At 52.7% G+C, this 16,457-nt stretch overlaps 4 protein-coding genes across 4 annotated transcripts; 3 read left to right on the top strand and 1 right to left on the bottom strand.

The window, feature by feature from the left end:
- Positions 1 to 2,754: 2,754 nt before the first annotated feature.
- COL26b_005240 (uncharacterized protein) lies at positions 2,755 to 6,553 on the top strand (the record flags this gene model as incomplete). The annotated part of the gene is made up of 8 exons (XM_053178093.1): positions 2,755 to 2,972; positions 3,077 to 3,144; positions 3,222 to 3,761; positions 3,834 to 4,104; positions 4,162 to 4,402; positions 4,461 to 4,867; positions 4,927 to 5,275; positions 5,327 to 6,553. 8 exons carry the CDS (start codon positions 2,755 to 2,757, stop codon positions 6,551 to 6,553), a joined length of 3,321 nt encoding a protein of 1,106 aa, XP_053037868.1.
- A 1,796-nt stretch (positions 6,554 to 8,349) lies between these two features.
- Positions 8,350 to 9,201, top strand: COL26b_005239 (uncharacterized protein; the record flags this gene model as incomplete). The annotated part of the gene is made up of 2 exons (XM_053178092.1): positions 8,350 to 9,008; positions 9,078 to 9,201. The coding sequence occupies 2 exons, from the start codon at positions 8,350 to 8,352 to the stop codon at positions 9,199 to 9,201; spliced, it is 783 nt and encodes a 260-aa protein (XP_053037867.1).
- A 1,841-nt stretch (positions 9,202 to 11,042) lies between these two features.
- COL26b_005238 (uncharacterized protein) lies at positions 11,043 to 12,671 on the top strand (the record flags this gene model as incomplete). The annotated part of the gene is made up of 2 exons (XM_053178091.1): positions 11,043 to 12,313; positions 12,374 to 12,671. 2 exons carry the CDS (start codon positions 11,043 to 11,045, stop codon positions 12,669 to 12,671), a joined length of 1,569 nt encoding a protein of 522 aa, XP_053037866.1.
- Positions 12,672 to 13,834: 1,163 nt separating this feature from the next.
- Positions 13,835 to 15,464, bottom strand: COL26b_005237 (uncharacterized protein; the record flags this gene model as incomplete). The annotated part of the gene is made up of 6 exons (XM_053178090.1): positions 13,835 to 13,920; positions 13,972 to 14,044; positions 14,102 to 14,629; positions 14,840 to 14,924; positions 14,986 to 15,149; positions 15,270 to 15,464. The coding sequence occupies 6 exons, from the start codon at positions 15,462 to 15,464 to the stop codon at positions 13,835 to 13,837; spliced, it is 1,131 nt and encodes a 376-aa protein (XP_053037865.1).
- Between the last annotated feature and the right edge of the window lie 993 nt (positions 15,465 to 16,457).

Below are 16,457 nucleotides of genomic sequence, written 5' to 3'. Positions count from 1 at the left end.
GAGCCAATTGGGAGAGGGCCATTGACGTTTTGTTACCGGCCATGCTGAAGAGCGTTAATCACAAGTACGGCGTGGTAAGATGCCTTGAATCACTTAGACTGGATTTTGGGAGGGGACAGGAGCAACAAGCAGGCTGATGAAGGATGCAAGCAAGCAAGAGGTGTGAGCGGGAGCAGGCGCCGATTCGAAGCGGCGAACGGGCTAGCAGAGCCGAGCAAGCGGGATGGGCTGCGAGACTGCGATCCATGCCCATCGTCCGCCGGACGTCTGCCATCTAAGTCGGGTGAGGTGCAATCTTCAATGAGCGGTGGCCGCGCGAGTCTGGATTGCTTGGGGAAGAGGCGGTGATGGGAATATTCGGTGCCGACAGCACAAAGAGAATTAGAGGAGGCGGGAGCTGGTGCTGTTTATTTAGGGAACAATGAGAATAGGACAAAAGAGCGTTGGCTGGTACGGATCGGACAGCTTAGTTAGTTGCTGACCGCAATATTCAGATTCTCTGCGATAGGCAATAACATGTCGAGGAGATTTGACATGCGATGGATGCCATGAACCATTGGCATCTGGGGGAGTCAGCAGCGGAGCCAACAAGCCAGCAGATTGTGGGATGCAATTCGTGAGCCTTAGCAAGACTTCGAAGTGGGAAATCCCGGATGACGGTGCTAACTCATTGCAGCAAACCGAGACACAGGCAGCTTGATGTGTCTCCTGCCTCTCTCCACATCTGCATCGTAACTTGCACGCGCCCAAATCTCAGTGAGAATGACAGAGCTCTTGGGAACGAGGGACTGGCCGCCGCTGGAGTTGGATGACGGATTTGGGGAAGAGAAACAAAATTGTGGCAGTGCTGACCAACCAGAGCCGTCGTCTTTTTCTTGCCTTTTTTTTTCTGCCCTTGACTCTGGCGGTGACATGCAGCGGCGGCAGGGACGCAAGAGGTCAGTGAGACCGTGAGACCCCCAACCCAGATCTCTCTCTCTCTCTCGACCCGTCTCGTCTAGCAGCAGGAGCTTGATCCATCGAAATGCAAGCTTGAAAAGGACCTTGAATGCAGACTGGATGGATGCAGGGCTGGAGAGTGGGAGGCAGCTAGGAGGTGAAGGACCGGAGGGAGGGGGGTGAACGACCCTAGGGCGTACAGAGAGGTGGATGAGGGTAAGGGGAGCTACGGAATCTCTCTTCCTCACACACGCTTTCAGTCTCACTCCCGCCGTCCTCTCTCACACGCGCGCTCTCTCTCTCTCTCTTGTGTCATCCGCTTTCATCAACCGGCAGCAGTAGCAGAAAACAAGACACAGGGCCAAGGCCCGAACCCCAAGTGGACTCTACACCCACCTCCACCCGTCCGTTACCTAGGCAGTTGACGAGTTGGGGTACACACACCCATGCTTCTTACCGCATAGCTTAGGGCAGAAGAAGCGTGGGCGACCAAAGAGCCACCACAGCCAGGACTCAAGGAGAAGCCAAGAGGCAGCAAGGGCAGGCCAAAAAGAAATAAAGCAAAAATAAAAAAGCACGGGGCAGGATGCGCCAAAACCTTGATTGGTTGTCACTGGCAAGTCACAGGAGAGCCTCCTTTGCGCCAAGAGATACTTGGATATCCAGCTCCAACGACTTCAACTTTGTGTAATTTCGCATCACCAGCCAGCGCCAGTCTATGAGCGATTTATTCAACTGTGCATTACTGCCTTTCTGGCCCCTTCCAGCAGCGCCAACCGAGCCTCCTTCTTGCGGCCGCACGCAAGCAACGTTGTTTTCTGTGACACGCTGCTTCTCATTTCAAAACAGCAAGCCGGCTTTCTACTCCCGGCCTGGCTTAGCTAGCACCAAGGAGCCAGCAGCAACTGACTCTGTCTGCTCTGCCCTTCCCCCCCTTGGAAATGTGAGGCAGAATAAAGCATCCCGCGCTCGCTCTGTCGCCCACAGTACGGCGCACACGTTGGACTTGCTGTGTCCTCGCTGTGCCATTTCACCGCCCCTTGGCGCCGTAGATACAACTCCCAAGTCGACCTCCATCCATCTTCGCACGTCGTTGTCATCTCTTAACTCGTTTATCCTTTTTGGCACGGCATCCTCTTTTTAATCTTTGGGCTATGGTGCAGCAGGCTCCCTCTGGGCTGGAGTTGCCCGTTTGATCTCGCGCACCCCCATCCATCCATTCCTCTTCCATCCAGTCTCCCGGTGTCAGAGAACCTTTGAGAGCGAGGTAAAAAATAGCCGCGCCGTAGCCCCGTGGTCACCCCTCCCAAATCTCGTTCAAGTTGCTTTGCTTGGGATTTCCATTACCTCTTACTTACCATCCCAAGTAAGTCGATCCCAAGTCAAGCAAAGCGTCCCAGCTCATGCCATGTGATGATGTGCGGATGCCGCAATCTCCGCCACGCGCAACCAAGGCCCCCAGCCCTTTCCTCGCCAAAGTCTGTCTGGCTTTTGCGCTGGTGTCTCTCGTAAATATCGGGGCAGTCAGAATGTTGCCAAGACCCATGATAGATATTGTTAAGACGGTCCCTTCCTGCCATCAGCCCTGACACCGTCCAAGTGTATATAAGACCCTGCCAGCGTTGAAAGTAAGGGCGTTGCAGTGCAGATCTGCTCTCAAGCTCGCTCTCACTTCTCACATTCTCCCTCCTCCTCCCTCTCCTTCCTCCTTTGGATCTCGCACCTCTCTCAACTCGTCCCGAGAACCAGTGTTGCCTTGTGCATTCTCCCCAGAGACCCCCGTCTTGTATCGAGGAAAATTCGCAACCAAGAGCAATGAACGAGACTGAGCTCAAGAGCCCAGTTCAGGGCGGCGGCGAACGCATCCGTTGGGACGCAGACGAGGAGGCCGGCAGGAAGGCCCATCGATCAAATCCTGACCCTGCTACTCTGCATCATGCTCGATCAAACACTTCCATGTCGATACACTCTGTCCGGTCCAGACGTAATTCGATCGATGTTGCTGCTGAGCTGCCCATCCAGTACCGCACGGTGTAAGCGCGGTTCCCCCATCTAACTGATCCCTTTCCAAGTCAAAACAAAACAAACAAACAAACGCGCAACCATCTTCATCGGCCTAGTGCTGATTGCAGAAAAGGTCTATTGAGATTGAGGAATACAAGTCCAAGTCCGAGGCGGTGAAGAAGGCCAAAAATGTCGCAACAGGTTCGTTTGAACACCCAGAACAGTTTTGTTGAGTGATTGTGCAATGTTGCAGAACTAACCATCGCGTCTCTCTATAGACCTTTCGGAACTCGAATGGCACACTATCTCCGTTGAAGAGATCCTTCGTCGCCTGTCTTCTTCCCTCACCGATGGCCTCTCTCCGGATCAGATTACACGTCGCCAGGCTCACTACGGCAAGAATGCGCCCTCGCCACCCCCTTCCCATAACACGAAGAGAATCTTCGGATACTTCTTCAAAGGCTTTGGTACCGTCTTGCTGGTGGCGTCCATCTTGGTATTCATCGCATGGAAGCCCCTGGGTAGCCCACCGGCCGTTGCCAACTTGGCGTTGGCCATTGTGTTACTGGCTGTGTTCTTCATCCAGGCTGCGTTCAACATGTGGCAAGACTGGTCCTCATCGAGAGTCATGAACTCTATCAAGACCATGCTTCCAGACAACTGCATGGTCATCCGCGACAGCAATCAGGTCGAGCTTCTCGCTGACCAGATTGTGCCCGGAGACATTCTGATCATCAAGAGTGGTAACAAATTGCCTGCTGATGTGCGCTTTCTCAAGGTGTCATCGGATGCCAAGTTTGACAGAGCTATCCTGACTGGTACGTCTTCAATGCTGTTTTGTGGGCTGACAATCGGGTTATGCAGTTCGCTAACGAAAAGAATGAAAACAGGTGAATCGGTTCCTCTCCCCGCTGCAGTCGACTCTACCGATAACAACTATCTCGAAACGCGATGCATCGGTCTCCAGGGCACGCACTGCGTCTCGGGCACCTGCACTGGTGTGGTCGTGGCCACGGGTGATAACACCATCTTTGGCCGCATCGCGAAGCTGACCAATGAGCCCAAGAAGGGACTCACCACGCTGGAACGTGAAGTCCTCCACTTTGTGCTCATCATCTGCTCCATCATGTTCCTCATGATTGTTTTGGTCTTGATCGTCTGGTAAGTACAGTTGCAGCACGACGATGGCTGACTTCGTTTCGCTAATAAATCGCGCAGGGCTGCTTGGTTGAGGCGGGTATACCCCAACTGGATCAACGTGCCCAACTTGATCATCTCTTGCGTGTCTGTTGCGGTAGCTTTCATCCCTGAGGGTTTACCTGTGGCTTTAACCGCCAGTATGACCATCAGCGCCAACATGATGCGCAAGAACAAGATCCTCTGCAAGTCTCTCAAGACTGTCGAGACTCTTGGCTCGGTCTCTATCATCTGTTCCGACAAAACTGGTACCCTGACTCAGGTAAGACTATGGTGGTGCTTCGTTGAAATGAGCTGTATGCTAATAGACTCCGTCATAGAACAAAATGATTGTTACCGAATGCGCCATCGGAACGAACAAGATGACGGCCCAGTCAGCCCGGGACACTTTGGCGATCAACAAGCACTCAGCTCCTAATAACAATGCTCTGGACCAGCTCCGTGCTATCGCCGGTCTATGCAATGCCGGACAGTTCGATGCCGCCACCATGCGCCTCCCTCTCCACGAACGGGTCATTCATGGTGACGCTACAGACCAGGCTATTCTTCGCTTCTCCGAGAGTCTGGGACAGGTGGCTGAGCTCAAGCGTTGCTGGTCTACGAAGTACGAACTTGCCTTCAACAGCAAGAACAAGTACATGATTCGCGCGCTTGGTCTCTCTCATCCTGATGGATTATCCCTTGCTCTGCCCTCGGACACTGCCTCAGTCTTTCAACCTGGTGACGTGTAAGTTGACCCAGCAAAACCGAGCCAGACGAATAAGATGTACTGACTTTCTGTTTCAGTCTTTTGACAATCAAGGGTGCCCCGGAGATCCTGATGAGTAGACTGAGCAACTATGTTAGTCCTTCAGGATACACCACTTCCCTCGATCCCGCGACGCGTGCCTCCATCGAAAAGATCAAGGATGAGTGGTCTGCCCAAGGCCGCAGAGTCCTGCTTCTTGCTCGCAAGGCCATTTCCAGATCAGCTCTTCCAAGCAACCCCTCCGACAGCGCGTATGAGATGGAGATCAACAACCAGGCCAAGGCAGGTCTCACGCTCGTCGGTATTGTTGGCATCGTCGATCCTCCCCGTCCCGAGATCCCCGAAGTCATGAACACTCTCCGAGGTGCCGGTATCCGTATTTTCATGGTAAGCTACGCCTTGTGTTTCTGAGCCGGCTTCGATGCTAATGTTGTTCAGGTTACTGGAGACTTTGCCCTTACAGCCCAAGCCATCGCTGCCGAGTGTAACATCATCAGCGTCCCTCGCTCCCAAATCGACGACATTTCCGCTCTGCAGCGCAATACCACCGTCGATCCTTCTCTCAAGGGGCACATCGACGACCTCGAATCCTCGCCTCGTCAAGCACTCGTACTGTCTGGTCCCGAGCTGATGACCCTCAACGATGACCAGTGGGACCAACTCGCTCAATACCAAGAGATCGTCTTCGCTCGCACAACGCCTGAGCAGAAGCTTCGCATCGTCCGTGAGCTCCAAGCACGCCACCAGATTGTCGGAATGACCGGCGACGGTGTCAACGACGCACCGTCCCTCCGCGCGGCTGATGTTGGCATTGCACTCGGCTCTGGTAGCGACATTGCTATTGAGGCTGCGGACATGGTTCTTCTCGACTCCTTTTCCAGCGTTGTCGAGGCTCTTCGCTACGGTCGCATGATGTTCGACAACCTCAAGAAGACAGTCGCGTACCTTCTGCCTGCGGGTTCCTTCTCGGAATTCTGGCCTGTCATGACGAACGTTCTCTTTGGCATTCCTCAGATCCTCAGCAGTTTCCTCATGATTATCATCTGTCTTTTCACCGACGCTGCTGCCGCCATTGCAATGGCCTACGAAGCGCCTGAGGCTGACGTCTTGCTTCGCAAGCCCCGTGTGCCTGGAAAGGATCGCCTTGTCGACTGGCAGCTTGTAGTCCAGGCGTATGGTCTGGTTGGCGTCCTCGAGACATTGGCAAGTTTTGCCATGTCATACTGGTACCTGGAGCGCAACGGCATCAAGTTCACCGACATCTGGTTCTCTTTCGGTAATCTGCCATCGAACATTGACCCAGACTTCTACCAGCAAAAGCTCAACGTCGCAAGTTCGATCTACTTCGTCAACTTGGTTGTCATGCAATGGTTTAACTTGCTCGCTGTGAGAACTAGACGCTTGTCGTTGTTCCAGCACCCACCCATCGGAAACAAGCGCACGCAGAACTGGTACCTATTTCCTGCCGTTTTGTTTGCGCTGGTTATGGTATTCTTCTGGCTGTACGTGCCTGAGTTCCAAAGCACTCTCGGTACGGCGATTGTTCCGGTCGAGTACTGGTTCTTGCCGATGACCTTTGGTCTGGGTATTCTACTCATTGACGAGACAAGAAAGTATGCCGTTAGGAGATGGCCGGACAGCGTCTTTGCGAAGACAGCTTGGTAGTTGATCACTTGTGGCTTGGGATGGGAGGTCTTTCTTGTTAATTGAGCAGAATGGAAATATTCATGTGTTGGACCATGATACATGGAGTTGGTTAGAGGGGTGGGTGGTAGCCAGTCGTTTTATTACTTTGATTCGAGCAAGCGAGCCAGCGTTGACTCTGCGAGCAGTTTAATTCAATACCACATTTTTACTTCTCTTTATTTATGAACAATCACTCATAATTCGTCAACCTGACATTTCCATCGTTGCCTCTGTCTTGTAAGCTCTTCTCATTGAACTTGAGATAGTCTATCCGCGCTCGAATGGCTCTCCCAGCCTAGGAAACACCCCTAGGACAGCCACATCTGACCCTATGTCACAACGGAAAGGTATGAGGCTGGCGCTTGAACGGTTTACTATTTATCGGCCTATTGACCGAGGTAAAAGGCGTGGCTGAGGAGCCTTGGCAGCAGATAGAGTTGTCGCAGGAGAACTCGTCGGGGCTTGGCAGTACATGTGTCGACCGATGTCATTGTTGCATTTCCGTGGATGTACTCTAAGACGAATGTCGGATCGCCAAACCTTTGTACGCAAAAAGCCAGTTCGACCGGATAACGGTGATCGAACCTGGTCGGCTCTAGTCCCTGGGCAGTGAGCAAGCATTCACACAAATTTGGCTATCCCTCGGGCAACACTTTGCTGATGCAAGCTCCGATAAAGCAGATCTGCAGTTTGTCCCAGGTAATGCTACCATCGAACTGCATTCTTTTCATCTACACCAGGCAAATGACACCCAGCAATTCTAGTTGCGCGTGAAAGGACCAATCGAGATTTCCCATAATGTGTGAAACTGGACGGACGGGATGAGTCGGCAAGTCACCGAAACATCTCTTCGCCACAAAATTGGGAACCCGTCACAATTATCGCTAACATGACAATGCCGCCTCAACCGTTACGTGCCGGCGGATGATTGACTGAATCTGCCTTCGAAGCGTTAATGAGCAAATCATACAGACTGCTCACCGGATAGAATCGGACAGCACATCAAACACACAGCTCACCAATTACAATGCAGCTGCATCTGATTGGCAAGGTTTCTCGATTAGGAAAGTTAACCTGAACCACCTACCGCAACAGATTCTTCCTGCATAGGCTGGAAGTCCAGGATCAACGACATGAACACGACAGCACTCGGTCGATAGAATTGGCGGAATGATTATCCGACCCTGAGGGCGACGCTCAACTATCAGGCAAGAAGTTCTGCCCTCCCGTCCATGCTTTTCCAAGCCAGGCTACTTGTACTTGTTTTGTCCGAATTGGGCGTGGGCTGCATAGCTTTCGTCCAAAGTTCCTATGCCAAGTTCGCCGAAGTGCCAGACAGCAAGCCAAGTGCAGAGTAGATAGGCAAAACCGCGCGTTGATGACTGAAAATGAGGTACATGGCGTTTTCTAGTCTGGATCATTGGCCACACAAAAGTCTCCAACGGTCAGCAATAACATCCTCACGGCGACAAATATCAGCACTAAGGCTTTCGCGTTTCAAGACGTCATGCGAGCCAACGACGGGCGCAGATTTTCGAATAAACTGTCTGTGTCCGGGGTAAATGGCCGTGCCACTCCGCATTTCAATGGTTGGGACGAAAGAAATATAAAGCCGCCATGGTGCAGGCTGGTCCCTGCTGTCAAAAGACAATCTTTCCTAGTCTCTTTGAAACATTGCATTAGATTCGTCGAGTCTATTTGCCGGCGTTTTCAGCTCTTTCAGCATGCGTAACAACAACACCAGCTTGCCAGGAATTGAACTTGCTGGACCCACCATGGACATGGTCAACTTCTACTGGGAGAGTATGCAACAGCTGTACGCCGAGCACCACATCTTCCTAGAAATCCTCTTCACGACCAGCTGGTGGCTACGGTACCTCGTGCCATCTTGGAGGCGGGCATCGAATAGAAAGATTGTCAAGCATATGAAGTATCCGTTTATTCCCTTGCTCGCTCACCTGACCTGTGGAACTCTCGCCATGATCCGTTACTATTACCTTTACTTGGCTCTCGGAGACTCTCCGGTTCCAACCCTGCTCGACCTCGCATTCAGTCTCGGGTTCACAGCCACTGGCGTGCAGCTGTCTGGCTACGTCCGAGAAGGAAATGTGCCCGTTCTGAAGGCTGCTTTCAAGGCGATGGCGTTCCAACAGGCGATCGCTACCTTCGCAGGGTACACATATGGGTCCGCGCACTGGCATCGCGCTGGCATCAAAGTGATGAACGCTTTCGTTTGGGTGCGATGGTTCAACGAGTACGGGACCGTTTTCCAAGGTTTCAGAACGTACGGGGCTCGGTTTACGGCTTCGACTGTGATTTCTCACCCGCTCTGCATGTGGGAGGGCGATTACCCCGCGGGGATGCCTGTGTATGTCGCCATGTTGTTCGCGTTCCTGGCCGTGGACAAGTGGGCAGCACGAAAACTAGACGGAAAGTGAGTTGCACTAGAAAACCATCCCGAACCGCACGCCATCCGATGATTCGCTGACCTTTTCGTTACAAGACCAGGACCCATCCCCCGCGCTCTTGCGCATTGCGGGTTTGTGACCGTGGAGAAGAAGCATCGCGACGTCGAGAAGCTGGGGATTGCGGAGAGTGAGGAGAAGACGGGCGCAAAGTTGGAGTAGATGCTGAAGAAGTCGCGAAGTTGGCACACGAAGATTGAAGAAAGTTTCTGGGCGCGTTGCGGGTTTTCCCCCAAGCCTCCCTCGAAAAGTCTTGGTCATAACTCTTAGAAACATTGAGCACAAGGTGGGACCTTGGTTGGAAATTGACACATCGTTTATTGTCACGTCGAATTTCTCAGAAGAATGAGAAGGATTCCGCGTTTCAAGGTTTTCATTCTTGGCTGCTCCTTGTTGAGGCAGCGTGAACATGAAGATTTTTGCTTTGGATGGATCATCACCGTATGCCAGGGTGGGCTCGGTAATCCTCCGAAGGCTGCAAAGTCCTCAGGCTGGGGCGGGTGGAATCCCGAATCTCGCATGCAGGGCCAGTCCAATCCCAAGTGCCGCTTTGCTAAAGGCACAAGCTACATCGGGGAATGCCAGCCGCGAAAGGGGCGAACGGTCAAACCTGAAAACGAAGCCGATCGGCTCTTTCGTCGCGCCTGTTGCAACCCACCAGGGGTGTCCCTTTGGGCGGATGAACACGAGGGCGCCTCTGAGACTTAAATGCTTTTGGCTACCGCCCAAACGGAATGAGGTCACTGCTCAGAGTTTTCCAAGGAAGGGGACGTGCCATCTCTTTTATACGTTATGCCGCTGTCATTGTCGCTGTTCCAGACGGGATAGCAGTCGTCATTTGGCTTACGCCGTTATCCCCGTTGGCGTGCTTCGCGAGTCAGCCATGTGTTCGTGACGTGGGGGTTCTCTGCCCGGTCGTGCACAATTCGACAATCCACTGATATGAGTGATATCGGACCTTAGGGCGCCTCTTGGCCTACCTTCGGGCCTTGGCGACCGCTACCTGCCGTCTTGGCTGTGCTTGTTTTTCGCCGCATTCCATGGCGTTGTCTCTGTGCTGAGTGACAGCTTTCAACGACATTTCATCTGATGCGGAAGCGCGGTATGCCGCGCTGTGGGGACGACTGCGACTGTGTTTCCTTCACCGAATCATCCAGTGCATCCGAATAAACATGAAAGCCTGCATTGAGGCTCGTACGATTGGATCTATCCGTAGGTAAAGGTAAGGTAGTTTGGCCACCGACCGCCCGCGGCTGCGACCCCTTATCCCGCCCGCCCCAATTGCCGACTCCGCAGCTGTGAGTAACGGCGAGAGGGATTAAACGCAAGCGGGCGGAACCCAGGAGGAGCAATTGCGAACGAGGCGACGAATGGGTGGAACGACAAATCGTCTGAGCGTCTCCACGAAGGAGACCTGATGAAGCTATCGCCGTTACGCAGACGGGAAGGGTGTGGCCCTCTCCGCCCTCTCTCGGTCGACTTCCGCCCTTAGCCCTGGCCGACTCACCCGGTCACACACAACACTTGGGAACGGCGCGCGTTCGGCATTGACGACACTGGCCCGCTCCCAGGAGCCTCTCTCTCCTCTGGCAGCCCCTTCCAGCCCTCCAGCCTCCGGACCTTCTACCTCAGGCTTCTCCTCCTCAACGTTTCTCCATCTTTCGGCCCTCCACACCGGGCACTGGCCAGCCCTTGGGGCGGGTTCCCTTACACACGGAGAAGTAAGCTGCTTTGGATTATGAATCTGGCTTTGCGGCCAGAATCCCGCGGGGTCTCCGCAACTCACCCCACAAGGGTCGGTATGAGATGAACGCGCTCGCTCTCGCTGAAATTCTTTAAGAGAGACGCCCGTCTCTCGCCCTCGACGCGGTCTGTTCATCGGCTCTCTATCCAACCCTCGACGACCGTCTGTTGCCCTCTCGTCTATACACCGGCTGTACTTCCCTTTCCCTTTCACTAGAGTTCGGGCAACCTCCGTGCATACACAACACCAGCCGTCGACAATGGGCGCATCATTCTTCGGCCTCACAGGCAATGGCCTGACCATACTTCAGCTCGCGCTGATTGTGTGCCCGTCTTTCATCCTCTTCGGTTACAACCAGGCCGGCCTTGGTGGTCTGCTCACTACCGAGGATTGGGTCAAGACGTTCCCCGAGATCGACACCGTTAACACCACTGGCGCAACCAAGAACAAGAACTCCACCCTTCAGGGCTTCGTTGTCGCTACCTTCACTATTGGCGCTCTTATTGGCTCCCTGTCCTGCTCTTGGTCTGGCGACAAGTTTGGCCGCCGCAACGTCATCTTCTTTGCAGGTCTCTGCTCTCTCATCGGCGAGGTTCTCGAGTGCTCCGCCTTCTCCCTCGCCCAGCTCATCGTCGGCCGTATTATCGTTGGTCTCGCTATCGGTCAGCTGTCCTCCATCGTTCCTGTCTGGCAGTCTGAGACTTCTGGCGCCAAGAACCGTGGTCGCCATGTCGTCCTTACTGGTCTCTTCACCTGTGTTGGCTACGTCCTGGAGAGCTGGATCAACCTCGGTTTCTGGGAGTTCAAGACTGGCCCCATTACCTGGCGCGCCCCTATCGCCATTGCCATTCTGTTCTCCCTGATCCTGATGGGCAGCATCTACTTCCTGCCTGAGTCGCCTCGTTGGCTCGTCATGAAGCAGAAGTCCGCGGAGGCCCGTACCATCATCGCTGCCCTCCGTGGACTTGAGGAGGACTCCCTCGAAGTCCAGGCCGAGGTTGCTGGCATTGAGCACTCCCTCGAGGAGACCACCCAGAACGCTGCCAAGCTTACCGACATGCTCAAGATGGGTGATGATAAGCTCCTCTACCGCTTCGGTCTCTGCATCCTCCTCCAGTTCTATCAGCAGATGTCTGGCTCCAACTTGGTCTCCGTCTACGCGCCTATCCTGTTCCAGCAGAACCTTGGCATGAAGAGCGAGGCTTCGCGCGCTTTGGCCGGTGGTGCCCTCACCTGGAAGTTCCTGTCTTCCTTCGTTGCCTTCTTCACCATCGATCGCTTCGGTCGCCGTGTCGTCTTCATTCTCAGCGGTGTTGGTATGGCGCTCTGCATGATGTCTCTGGCCATCACCACTTCTTTCCCCAAGGACAACACCGCCGCTCAGATTGCCGCCGGCTGCTTCATCTACCTGTTCAACACTTTCGTGCCTATCGGTTTCTTGGGTGCCAACTTCCTGTACTGCACTGAGGTTGCTCCCATCCGTCTCCGCATGGCCATGTCATCCATCTCCACCGCCAACCACTGGCTCTGGTAAGTTGCACCCGACTCAAATCGATCACAAAAGATCCATCAACTAACGCGTTGTCTCAGGAACTTCATCGTCGTCATGGTTACCCCTGTCGCCCTCAACACCATCGGCTACCAGTACTACATCGTTTACGCTGTCATCTCTGCTTGCATCCCCGTCTCCGTTTACTTCCTGTACCCCGAGACCATGGGCCGCAACTTGGAGGAGATCGACCTGCTCTTCCGCGAGTCTCCTTCCGTCTTCGCTACCGTTCGCTTCGCCAAGAACCGCCCTGTCGCGATGCCCCAGGAGTTCGAGAGCGAGAAGCCCAACGACAAGGCAGACCACGTCGACCAGAAGCCTCTTGAGGATTCTGCATAACCGTACATAATGATGTAATCTATGGGTTGGGGTTTGTGCAGGTCACCCCAGGAAAAGTTATCTAGCATAAGCGAGCGGAAGTGATTTTAGCGAATGGAATGAGAAGTACCGAGTATGGTACGAATGATACCACATCATGATTGTCTTGAAACCAGGTTTCGATATCTTGCCAATGTGTAGATTTTGTGACAACTGCGAACACACGTCTATTTTGGACACCACCTGGTCTCATGGTATAAGTCCCAATACACTGCCAAACACGTATTTGGCCCAGAATGACTATGAAGGAACCGATTTTGAGGCTTTTCACGGTCCAATGAGATGTTTCGTTTGAATGAGATCCATCGCAGACCTAGTCACCCACGTGCTGCATCATTTCGGCGAGCTTCCCGGCCCACATTGCACCCATGCCCCGACATGACCATCCTTGGCAATGGAGTCCTCCAGGTAGTTGAAACCAACAGACTAAAATTACACCCAGCGTCGCATCGCACGTCGTTTTGTTTCTTGCCCCGAACTTTGGGTCAATGTGACGTTCTGGCGTCGAAACATTACGGATGCGTTCCATTGTCAGATCTGAATATGATTGTCGAGGACCCTGCGGTACCCTTGCTTCAGCTGCCCTTGGTGAACACGCCAAGCCGTCACGTAGTGTTGTATTCAATATCCCAATGATAGCTGGGGCCTTGATCAAGGGCGAATTTGCTAAGAGGGGGTGTATTACTACTCTAATTCCGCAGAATGTGTTGCTAGTTGTGTTGGGCCAAATAGCTGGACACTGGTTGTGGATATCAAGTTTCACGCCTCGAGTACTGGAGCAAGACTGCGAATGTCTGGGCTCATGGCCATTTGTACTACATAGAAAACAGGCAATGTCTCAACGACACCACGACTTCTTGGCAGGAAATATCGGCCGGCTTGTCTACCCTAGGTTGAGATATTGAAAATGTCGTTTGCGACGAAACGTGTTTGGAGTGACATCAGGCTTGATTTTAATAATCAAGTCCCATGCAGGCCTCAACTCCAGCGGGTAAAGGAACGAAAAAAAGGAAAAAAAAGGAAACACAGCTGACGTCGATCCCAGTGAACCTAGGGCTTCATCTAGGTGATGTTCATGTGGCATTTCCCGTAAATTAGGTAAGATCTCGAACAAGGTCTGAGGGTCAAGCCATGATAGGATTCAAGCTTTCAATCTCAGGCCAGACGTAAGATCCATCAGTCAATGAAATTTCCGGCCAGTACATGCGGACTAGAATACGGTCAAACAAGGAATCATAATCGATGGGATATGAAGTCTTACCAGTGAGAGATGCGTTGTTGGCAACAGGTAACCAATTTCCAGTCCAATTGGCCGGGGGTGGAATGTCCGCACTCTGCAAGAGAACTTGAAATGTTTCATCTTGGCCGCCCGCCGCAGTCGGCCCATATACCTGACCACCTTCAAGGTACTGCAAAGTCGAGGTCTTGGATCCGATGCTGTACCGACTGATGCCATTCGGTACAAGTCTGAGCAACGCATCGTAAGAGCCAATGTTCCAAAAGCCCGGACTCGTCACGCCTGGCTTTCCAAAGAAGGTGATAATCATGGACTGAGTAGAGAAATCAATGGTTCCGCTAAGCATCGGGTGATTAGGCAGGAGTGCAAGCTTCTGGGTCTGGAGATACCCAATACCAGAGGCAGCTTGTGCAGCATAATGTGTTCCGTAATTGCCTTGGTAGGAGGGAATGGGTACTGTCCAGTTATTACCCAACTGTACGATGTGCGCTGGGTCGGCCAAGTCCGCTTCGATGGAGTAGCGTGCGATGGACGCAGCGTTTAAAATATCGACGTCTGGGTTGGCAGTATAAGTTCCGTTTCCAATGCCTGCTTGTGCGAGAATGGTGTTCACACGTTCTCGGTCTGAGACAGTCTGGGGAGGGTTGTAAGGCAACAAGCTGGCGGCAAACTGAAGCACACTCTGGGGATTGGTGATGTTAGGTGTGATGAGTTTTGCAAAAGACGGCACAGTGGTCTCCGCCGAGAGATCAGTCGTTCCGACCGTGGAAGCATCTTGAAGTGAATGGAGCCGGTCTAATTCTTCCGTCGTGTTGGAATTGATGCCAATGCGGATAGCGACAGAGGCGTATGCGGTCGAAATATTGATAAGGTTACCATTCGCAAGGCCTACTTCACTTACGGCGTCGCGCTTGAGACGATAAGTTCCGGCGGTGTTTCCATTTACATTGCTTATTTCTGCGATTGCGTTTCCATAGCTGAAGTGAACCCGTTAGCAACCACCCGATTCAGGAAACCAAACCTTCCCAGCAGACTTACAAGTCCCAGATGAGATAGCTCCAGTAACGGTCATCAAACTCGGGTACACCCAGAAGAACGTCTGCTTCAGATAGATCGAGCACTCCAAACGAGTAAAGAACATCGACATTGACTGCCACGATAGAGTTTGTCTCAGGGGTTGGAAACTCTCGCGTGTGCAAGTACTGATTAGCTGGTGATGATTGCGAAAGGATCCCGAGAATGGCAGTCTGGGAAACCGGGGCGGCAGTGAACTTATTGATGCGTTAGCTAAGCCCACATGTTAGAGGCGTGTCGTGTCTTACGATCAAAGACCAAGCAGTTGCCTCCAGAGTTCCGTCCACAGCATCATCAACGTTGATGATAGTTGCAGATGAGTCGGGCTCCAGATCCGCGGTGGCGTTGAGGTCGATTCGTACAATGGGATTTTCCTCCGGAATCTTGACTTGGGCACGCGCAGTAGCGGCGTATAGCAGAATAATAGCGACTGAGTGCAACATATGGAATGACTAGATGAATGGAACGAGGGTTATGATTTGCAAAACGAATGGCGTATGAAACAGCAACTGCATTATCACCAGGAAACACTCCAAGTTAAATAGCAATTGAGAACTTGCCCGCATCAGATAACCGAAGTTTGACATCAGCCCACAAACTCTCATCTGGATGCCATTCGGAGAATTCCGCTTGTTGACAATAGGAGTTGTGTAGAGGTCACCGTATTCGTTATCGTCTAGACACCTGATTGGCCAAACGATACGAGCGCTTGGTAGACAGACGAGTTGACATGAGTTTTAGCTCCGTAGTGCAGCTTGGACCACTAGACAGCTGGACAGGGGCTATCCGGTGCAAGGATCACGAGGCCCCAGATACAATGACAAGAGGAACTTCCAAGGCCCTTGATGTGGCTAGTCCTGATGAAAAGTAGGGCTCAATTGACACATCACAGCCCCATCATACCCATCAGTGTATGTGGGAGGCTGAGCAACTCTAACTGTCTTGGATGCACAGCCCCACCTATAGGACGGGGCGTTGAATTTGCTGCGGCTCGGCTCCCAGGTATGTTTTTGATTGATTCTTAAAACTGCCCTTGCTATTTAAATAAAAGTTGAGCATGGAGCTTCAGAGTATCCTGATGTTACGCATATCTCTGTTCAAAGCGAGGTTGCTCTGACCGGCAAGCTTGCCTGGGAAATCATTTGGACCGCGTATATAGCTTTAGCAAGACAAAGATATGCGGACTAATCACGGAATGCTAGCTTGTTCTCGCAAACACTTGGCTGCGCTAGAACATTGGTTTCGAAGCCTCAACAACGGGGTCTGTGTCTCTGGTCGCTGAAACTGCACCACAATGTTTGTTTGTTTGTTTGTTTAATATTTAACGCCATGGCGGCAAGGGCGCGGCCGCCCTTGCGGCAGACCTCCCGAAGGGTATGTGGCGTGGAGGGCCGCAGGCTCTAGCTATATACTCTGTAGTACACGCCTCTTCCTAG

Source organism: Colletotrichum chrysophilum, assembly GCF_026319265.1.
Source record: "Colletotrichum chrysophilum strain AFK26 chromosome Unknown scaffold_35, whole genome shotgun sequence".
NCBI lineage: Eukaryota > Fungi > Ascomycota > Sordariomycetes > Glomerellales > Glomerellaceae > Colletotrichum > Colletotrichum chrysophilum.
This window is presented reverse-complemented; position numbering and strand designations above follow the sequence as displayed.